Here is a 9777-nt window from a genome sequence, read left to right on the forward strand (position 1 = left end):
TTCAGAGTTTGATCCTGCACCTCAGCATAACTAGGCTTCAGGCTTTACCAGAGCGAATCCTAACTTTAATCAAAGTAATGAGGAGGCAAGGCAAGACACATTTATTTGTATAGGACATTGTTATACATATGTGATGATTATTTGTAATAGTTTTCATATATAATGCATGACTGTCCTTTCTTTTCTTTTCCTCTTTTACTTTTCCACTTGTAAATGTCAATAGGTCAATAGATATGCTCAGAGAGCATATCTATTCTCTCACAGCTCCTGGGGTGAAAGACAGTAATTGCACATTTAGGTTGAATAGAACAATTCTTGATGTCATGGATCTTTTGATTTTGGACTTTGTGAGCTCTGGTTCTCGTGCAGACTAGTTTGTTTCCACAGTATACATACATTTTGAAAATTAAAATGTCAAAACAATCCAAATCTGCCCATGTGCTTGATGCCAGGTTATGTGTCGTCATGTGACAACATGGTATGAGTATTATTCTTGTCGTTGTATGCCTTGTTAAGTAGCTGATAATTAATGTCTGAATAGAATGTTATGAGTGCTAATTATTTGCTCTGTTGTGACGTTAGTAGTGACTCACAAGCTCTGTGACTGTTGCCTTTGTCTAGGATTTGTGTAACGTGGAGGATCCGTGTGATGAATTCACTTCCAGACACAGCCTTGAATGGAAGTTCCTGTTTTTGGATCACAGGTAAAAAGGTTTGCCTTCTTTCATTTGACCATGTAAAAAGAATGTTTTTTTTTTTTTTTTTTTAACATGTTGGTCATGTTTTTTTGTTGTTTCAGAGCTTCACCAATCATTGGCTACTTACCCTTTGAGGTTCTAGGAACGTCTGGCTATGATTACTATCATGTCGATGACCTGGAGCTAATAGCTCAGTGTCACAATCAGTGTAAGTTACATCTGCTTCTTTCTTATCAACCCTTTAACACCAGGACTCCATCCCAGAGAAATAAGCTGTAGTTAACTGAAAGGGAAAATTTGCATTTTTTTAAACTGTGGTTGTATGATGTAAATAGTCTGTGACATTCTGACACATATGCTGTGTTTCCATTATGGTATGGTGTTGTTTGGTGCAGTACAGTATGGTTTAGAATGGTAAAGACCTGGGTCAGGCTTACGTTTCAACTGAGAATAGTACCTGGTGGCCGGGTGTGGGCTGTGCCCAATGGCCGTGTAGCAAGATACGTAGCGTGATGTCAAACCGGTGCAATGACACAGCTCCACCCTGACAGTACCATACCATTTTACTCTGGTAACTCAAGGGAATCATGCCAAATTGAAGGTCGGGGCTGGTTATTCTGCCACTATTCCTAATGGAAACGCCAAAAAAGATGTACTGTACCAAACCGGACCGTTCCACTCGATGGAAACGCAGCTTTAGTCATCTTCTATAGTTAGGTGTTGGCGACTGGACTTGCTAAAGAGTTAAGTTTGAATCAGGGAGCCATGTTTTCAGTGAGAGCGAGCCTTCCTGTCTTATGATGGATCTTGGTGAAGGGGGTCTGCACAGCTCAGTCATTCACTAACTATCACATACATACATACATACATCTGTCCCTTTTTAAATGAATCCAGTGTGTGAGTGCATGGAAAAAGCTTTGATCAGTGACACCTGAACATGACACAGACTTTGTTCCCTCTCCTCAGTAATGCAGTTTGGGAAAGGTAAATCCTGTTACTATCGCTTCTTGACCAAAGGTCAGCAGTGGATTTGGTTGCAGACTCACTACTACATCACGTACCACCAGTGGAACTCCAAACCTGAGTTCATTGTCTGCACTCACACTGTTGTCAGGTAAGACTGACTGTTGTGGTCACTTTTTGTCACCTTTTGATCGCCCTGGTGTCCAACTACACCGGTAACATGTACCACCTCTATCTGCTGTCATTCAGTTATGCCGAAGTGCGAGCTGAAAGGAGGAGAGCGTTTGGCCTTGAGGAGCTGTCTCCACCCGAGAATGCTCCCTCCTCTGTGAAGGTAAAGAGTCATGAGCCCTTCTTCTGTACAAGGTCAGCCTTCATGAACTTCTCTTTCATATGTTGCTCTCTGTGTTCCAGGCTCAGGAGCTGTACTTGGACATCTGCTCCACACTGAACCCTACACCAGACAGAAACAGTGGTGCTCGTTCAGTATCGTCCCACAGCTCACGGAAGTCCTCCCACACGGCACTTTCAGACTCTGCATGTGAGTCACTCAGCGGCAGGTCCATATGTGCACACATCCTGTCCCTACAGTATATGACATTGAGTGGCTACTGTAAAATAAATTCAAACCATGGTGTTTTAATTTGACAAGATCTCGTGATCAGACGTGATACTTCTGTTACTAACCAAATCAGAAGTTAATGAATCATACTTTATTTCAACCATTCCCAAACTTCAGTGTGAAATCTACACACCCACACATTAAATCACCACTGATCAAAACTTAAGACTAGGAGCAATAATTCCCATATTATTGTTTACATGTTAACATGGGGATACAATCATACGATCATCAATGATCAGTCCTCTTCACTTTATTTCTGAACTTGCATATCTTTCAACACATACTGTACATGTGGTTATTACAGCTGCATGTCATATTTGAAAGATTTAGCTTCACAAAAAGTGCTCACTCTCAATATAAAAATTAACAAATAAATTAAGATTGAGGGCAAATACTGACATTAAACTTACATAAAATGTCACAATATTGCTATATACAGTATATTACCTGCTATACTAGGTCAGATAAAATAACATTCCCGCGAGTAGCCATGTTTTCAGTGGGACGGCAGAGTCAGCGCTGAGATGTGTCAGTACCTCATACTTACATACTCATACCTCAAAAATACCTGAACTATCCCTTTAAGATCTAAGTGAAGATACTGTCAGATACTGATTGATTGAGGTGTGTCTCCTCTGCAGCAGCTAACTCCTACACAGAGGCCTGCACTCCATCATGGCAGTCTGCCTCCATTACAACAGAGAAGACATCTGCCAGACTCCAGTCCAGTGGTTCAAAGGTCAGTTGATCCACAGACATGACGCTCAGTGAAAAAGAGCCACACCAGATTGGTACAATAATGTACCAATCTGGTAAAACGTTGTTGTTTCCCCCTGTAGAATTTGGCCCAAAGACAAAATTCCTTTGACCTTGTTCCCCAAATGAGCCTCCCTGTCTCTCTTACTTGCAACAAGCACTCCACATTGGTCAGTGTGTTGACCTCCTCTCCTGCCCGATTCCCCTCCTCTGCTCCATTTGTGCACAATATCATTCTGTTTTATGTCATCATCTATTGCTTGTGTGCAGTAGCTCCAAGAAAAAAAAAAACTGTTAGAAGATAATCTGTAGGATTAAGTCTGAATTTGTTTGCTTGTATCTTTCCAGATTTTGCTTGTTGAGTTATTAAGTACTTATCCATAAGATTTTAACCAGGGATGCATGATAATATTATGATCGGCCGATATTGGCTTAAAAATGTATTATTGGATATCGACAAACATGCCAAAATCCCCTGACTGACTAAAACAGTAGGCTGAATACACTGCTACCTCCTTGACTTGGCGTCCTCTACAGCTATTCTTTTTTTTTTACATTTATTTATTTTGCACACTGAAGAAAATGCATATCTACATCTGCTGCAACATGAGTATGAAAAATATAACTGAATGACCTCTGAATGAGTATGGCACATGGAAATATGTATATACAGTGTATTGGTATCAGTTATCGGCCCAAGCACTCCCGATATATCGGATATTGGCAAAAAGTCCAATATTGTGTATCCACAATTTTAACTGCAGGTTCAAAGTTAAGACTGTAGTGGTTGACAAGGCTGATACCAAATCATAGTCTCTATGTCAAAAAATTAAATGTAGTATAAGAGAAAAGTCACAGGCTTTTCCTCATGTATGTCCCCACTTAAATTTTTCAATCCTGTAATTACAGCAACAGCAAACCAAGCAGCAGCAGCATCAGCAGCAACAGCAACAGCAGCAGCAGCAGCAGCAGCAGCAGAAGCAGCAGTCTTCGTCCATGTATCAGCTGCAGGAGCCTCAGCTCGGCATCATGAACCAGCTGAAGGAGCAGCTGGAGGAGAGGACACGGATTCTGCAGGCCGACATTAAGACACAGCAGCAGGAGCTGCATGACATCAAGGAGAAACTTCAGCTGGCTAACATCCAGGTAACACCAATGCCTCTCAGAAACATGAAATGATTAATGTCTGGGTTATCGGCCGCTGCATTTCAACACACTCTTCAATATCGTAAAGGAAAAAAAATCTGATTACAGAGCAGATTCCCAGACTATATTCCCAGAAAATCATCCAAATTTCTCATTACATGTTTGAGTTGGGCTGCTCACAAACAGACTGACAAATGGGGTTTGAACGTAACTTCCTTGTTGGAGAAGATACGGATAAAGAGATTTAATCTACCAAAGTATGTGAAAGTAGTGCAGGTGACTCATGAATATGATCATTTTATAATGTCTGTTTTTTTAACTAAGCTTGAATAAAGCTTGACCAAATGCTTTGCAAACTGTTAAGTTTATGTGAATGGATTATTATGGATCATTTATGTAGAACCTGAGAGTTCTGATTCAAATAATGTTTTGCCTGCATTACACTTTACAATAAGGGTACATTATTTACATTACTTAATGCTGTTATAAGCATTTACTTACAGTTAATGAATGTTTTATCTAATCATTTATTCATGTTATTCATGCTAATGAAGTTGTTATGCTGTCTATGCATACATTGTTTTGTGGTTCTACAACAATACTGCATGAGAAAAAAATACCTGAACTGACCCTTCAGTTTTGTGACATACAAATATTAGTCACATGTATATTCTTGCTGTTTGGAAAAGTCAACATGATTGTAGGCTCATGTTACCAAACCCCTCACTGTCATGATGGAATGACGCCACCAAGAGGCAAACACTAACCAGTTCAGCTGCAAGTTCTCTCATGACCTACATAACAGACAGAGAGAGGATTCTTCCGTCCTGTCGTAATGTTTGGTTAGTAAAGCCCAGTGATTTCATGTCTTTGCCTCCTGAGTGTGAAGGCAACATGAGCCATACACACATTTTCCTGCAACGTGTTACCAGAGTGTTACCTCCACCAACTGTGTCAGACACACTACTGTGTACCAGAATACACATAACACCTTTCACCTGTGTGTGTGTTAGATGTTGTTACAGCAGCCTGTCAATGACTTTGGCCCAGCCCAGCAGCAGCAGCAGCAGCAGCAGCCTCAGCAGCAGCCTCAGCAGCCTCAGCCTCAGCAGCAGCAGCAGCAGCAGCAGCAGGGCCCGGGCAGTGTGACCCAGCACAACCAGGCAGGGGTCATCAGACAATTGTCAGGCCCTCAGCCCAAAAAAGCAGCAGGCTGTGGGGCCCACTCTTCATCCCCACACTCACTCCTGAGAGAGAACAGCTCTCCCTTGGCAACACAGGTGAAAATGCAAATCTACAGACAAGACTAGAAAGATTACGGTGGAGCATTCGTGCCATACTGAAGAAAAAATATTACAAGAACAAGGTCGTCATAGCACGAGAATAGAGTTAAAGAAGAGAATGTAGTATTATTACAAGAAAAAATGTGTAATTATGAAAATAAAGTTGTTATATTATGAGAATAAAGTCATGATATGACAAGAAGTTAATCAGGTGTGAAGTTAATTTCAAAACCTAATTTGTGAGGTGATGGTTAAATGGTGAATTCTATTGTTTTTAAATGTTTTAACCAGAATTGCTGTGTGTGTTTGAGTACAGGTGCAGCAGAGGATCGCTCGAGGCGGGCAGGTGTCAGTGAGTCTGCCTGTACAGACCAACACCAGTCTGACCATGCCCTTCTACAGCAACCCCATGATGTTCTCTCAGACCAACACCAGACCTGTGCAGGACGCAAACCAAAGACACACAGACACTGAGTTCAACCAGGATGGACAGCTACGGTGAGTTTTTACACACACACTGAAAACAGATTTTCTCCATCATCTTCTTACTGTGAGCAGCTGGATTGTACATGACCACTGTTGTTTTACTTTATGAGATATTGGATAGGAAAACCTGATTCTGAGACTCACTGTTGTTTCTTTTCATGCTTCTTTTCCTCAGATTTATGTTGTCCTTATGTTGAAAGTAAATACGTCTGATCCGTTAATTATGAATCAATCAATAAATACATTCAAAGCTTTCAAAGAAAACTTAACTACATCACCCCTTAAATCACAATTATCTGTCAGAAAAATCCTCAGTTTGTTCAGTTATTAATGTCTTTCTTTCTTTTCTTTTTTTTTGAATTGTGCAGCATGCTTCTCAACCAACCAATGCAGACGCTGGTTCCTACAAGCACTGTCAATTCACAGCCTTCCCAGTGCAACATGGGCCTCTCCCAAGCCATGTGAGGACACACACACACACATTTATAGATTTAGGTCCCCACAACATGAGTAATACCCAGAACACACACACACCATGTCTGAGCTCTACATTGTTCCCTCCCCACAGATACACGCTGGAGCAGCAGATCATTGCCCCGTCGTTCTCCATGCAACAGGTCAACTGCAACGCCGTCCTGGTGCCGTCTCCGGTCTTCACGTCCCCAATCATGTTCCCACACAACAGTTTCATCTCCCCCCAGTCCCAGTCAGCGTACCACACCCAGCCGCAGGCCTCGCAGCACCCGCTGCAGCTGCAGCAGTCCCAGCAGTTCTTTCAGGTATGACCGCCACCTGCTCTGCAGCTGCATGTCCAAGTTGTTTGACTTCACATTTCATATTCAGTGATACATGTCACGTATAATAATTGTAGGCATTATGCTGCATCTGAATCCTTTAGTTACCGTAGCAACAACCTAGCCTGGCGTTTCCATTGAATGATGTAATGCAAGATTCAACAGGTCTGATATTAAAGGGATAGTTCAGGGAGAGAACCAGCTTATGAAATATACGCTCACTCTCCGGGGACACTAGGAAAAACAGATTTTAGTCACTTACGACTCACACGTACTTAATGAAAACTAACTACACCTGCTTAAGTCTGTGATGATCTTAAGAACATGTTTACTAATTTATTGTTTTGCTGCTTTGTAAAAGCCCTCACTCATTGCACCAAAGTCCATAGAGAAAATCTGCACTTTCAATGTCGTTCTGTCACTGCACACAGGAGTTGTTGATCCACTGCAAATGAACAGAACAGGCAGCAGTGGACCAACAGTCCTGTGTTCCTGTGAGCTCAAAACACTAAACATCTCTATGGACTTTAGTGCAGGGAGAGTGAGTGGTGAACAAACGTCTGAAAAGTCTGAAGGCAGACATGTTCTTAAAATATCAAAGACTTAATCTGGTGTAGATTAGGTGAGTCTTGGTAAATGGGCCAAATTAGTTTTTCCTTGTGTCCCTGAGGGCAAGCATCCATCTCTCAAGCTGGTTCTCGGTGCAGGGGGAGTGCACAGTGACTATTTGTGACTATTTGTATATATATAAATATATATAAATATATATATATTTATATATATGTATATAAATATATATATATTTATATTTATATGTATATATATTTATATATATAGATATATGTATATATACATATATATATACATATTATATTGGCAGGCGTTTGAGAAAATAGAAGTATATTCAAATTTTCTTTTGTCAACAGATGACTCAAGGACTTGTACCCAGTGGGTCTACTCCAGCATTCTTACACACCACTAATGTCCCACAGCAAAGCACTGTGGGATACATCCAGCAACAGCCGCAAACACAGCAACTACCACAAGCGCAGCAGCAGCAGCAGCAGCAGCAGCAGCAGCAGCAGCAGCAGCAGCAGCAGCAGCAGCAGCAGCAGCAAAGGCAATACCAACATTCCCAAAACCAGACTGGCAGTGTTTCAGACTTCAGAAATATGCTCACTCGGTAGCGCTGTGGACTGCTCTAGCGTGGCGCGCTCCCCTCTGTGTTGTTGCGTCGTAGGCGGCAGCACACTGTGGCATTTCCAGTCAAAGTTGACGTCAAGTTCCGCTGCAGAAACGCTTGAAAAGTGGGGAAAAGGCTTAAAGCCTTCACCTTTGATGTGAAGCAGCCTGACGAGAAGAAGGAGTGGAATTGAAAAAGAAGCCACGAGCAGAGGCGGCTCTGAGCTGCAGGAGACCGAGGACAGTCTGAGGTTCTGGGCCACGGCACGCTCACTCATCCATGAAAGACACTGCTGAGACATGTCAATTATCAGAAACTCTCAAGAGGAAAGTCACATGTTTACATGTGGATATGTTGATCCAACACAGAGAGTTTCCTTTCAAGTGTCAGTTTGCACTTTTGTAACCGCCTCCCACCCTAAAGTAGAATATTTATTTCTTCACTAATAATGGATCAGTTCTTCAGCCCCACACAGTGACCTGAGCTCAGTGCTGGCCAGAGTTTCAGCTCTCGTGAGAAGGAGAAACAGGCAGCTGACATATATACGCGTCTGACGCTTGGTGCTAAAGGTAGCTATCGGAGGTTAGCAGAGCAGTGTCGGTCATGTCTAACTACGAAGGAAGAGTTGTTAATGTTGCTATGGTGATGTGATTGCACTTTCTCTGACAAAAAGAGGAGAAAACAGCCTTGTTTGAGAGTCCAGTTAAGTGTTAACTTGATTTTATTAATTATATGCACACTTGTCACTTCCTGGTTTTCTCAAAGCTAGCCCGAGTATTTGTGGTAAGCTGTCAGCCAAAGATGCAGAGATGAAGAGGAGGTGTCTGCAGAGGTTCACCAAGTTGCTGAAATGTATTTAGCATTTAAGGCCATGTTGAATCCCTCAGAGATAACTACTAAAACGTAAAAGTACTGAAAGACATTATAAACATTTTCCCTCAAAGGTCCAATTTTCCCCTTAGCAACAACTGACCGAAGCACAGGGGGCTTAAACTCAAATGACCTGGGGGCCTCTGAGTGTCTAGTTTGGTCAGTAGGGGGCCAGTCAAGTCAAAAAAGAGTCCAACTTTTTGAAAAAAAGTCATCAAAATAAGTATGATACTTCCCATAATTTCAAAATAAAAGTGGAACAACAAATAGTTCACAATACAAATGTATTTATGATGCAAAATGAATCTATTAATAAAAACAAACCCATAGAGAAATAAGTCATTATAACTTGATATTCAGTGTCGGGCCCCATGTGACTTTGAGACCTCTGATTTAGCAGCAGTTCCAAGTGATGCTCCGTGCATGTAGTCGGTTAGCGAGCACCTGCTTGTGTAATGTGTTCTGACCGGCTGACACTCACACTGCCACTCGTTTGCACTGAACAAAGCTGAATATTCCTTAAGCTTGACGTGACATGTCGCTCCTATGTTGTCCCCGTTTAGACCTGGTATCAGCAACAATGACTGTTCACACCTGGAGTCATTTGTGTTTGTGAGAACATCGTGTTTTTATATATAAGTATACGAGACAAGAGGAACTGAGTGAAGCAAAGCACAGCGTGCACTGCTGTAACTTGTGATCAGATCAGAAGTTTAAGGAGGAAAAATGAATCATGTTGATTAGTGTTAAAGGTCCAGTATGTAAGAATGAGTCTCGTCTCATCTTGAAACAAAATAAGGACTCCCTCACTGATCCCTCCCATTCTAATGCATGTAAGGCCCGTTTTGCGCTGCTGCAGTGCTCCATGTGTTTCATCTCTGTTGCCATGGTAACACATTAGAGCTGTCTCAAGCGCGTCTATTTTTGAGTTGCAGCTGTCTGGCCTATTTTTCACTTCCCAGCAAAAACAAGA

At 41.8% G+C, this 9777-nt stretch overlaps 1 protein-coding gene across 3 annotated transcripts in view; it reads left to right on the forward strand.

Annotated features, from left to right (window-relative positions):
* Positions 1-9142, forward strand: part of npas2 (neuronal PAS domain protein 2) — a 55165-nt gene extending 46023 nt beyond the window's left edge. For 2 of the 3 annotated variants that reach the window (XM_058627003.1, XM_058627002.1), the window contains exons 10-21: positions 622-704; positions 800-906; positions 1665-1812; positions 1911-1995; positions 2076-2202; positions 2928-3025; positions 3952-4188; positions 5202-5468; positions 5788-5969; positions 6326-6418; positions 6526-6736; positions 7678-9142. In XM_058627003.1, the coding sequence (XP_058482986.1) occupies positions 622-704; positions 800-906; positions 1665-1812; positions 1911-1995; positions 2076-2202; positions 2928-3025; positions 3952-4188; positions 5202-5468; positions 5788-5969; positions 6326-6418; positions 6526-6736; positions 7678-7938 (1899 nt within the window). In that variant the 3' untranslated portion in view covers positions 7939-9142. The remainder of the gene's footprint in view (positions 1-621; positions 705-799; positions 907-1664; positions 1813-1910; positions 1996-2075; positions 2203-2927; positions 3026-3951; positions 4189-5201; positions 5469-5787; positions 5970-6325; positions 6419-6525; positions 6737-7677) is intronic. The other variant, XM_058627004.1, reaches the window with a different exon arrangement.
* Positions 9143-9777: the final 635 nt, after the last annotated feature.

The sequence above is a fragment of the Solea solea genome, chromosome 4 (assembly GCF_958295425.1).
Source record: "Solea solea chromosome 4, fSolSol10.1, whole genome shotgun sequence".
In the NCBI taxonomy this organism is placed as follows: Eukaryota; Metazoa; Chordata; class Actinopteri; order Pleuronectiformes; family Soleidae; genus Solea; species Solea solea.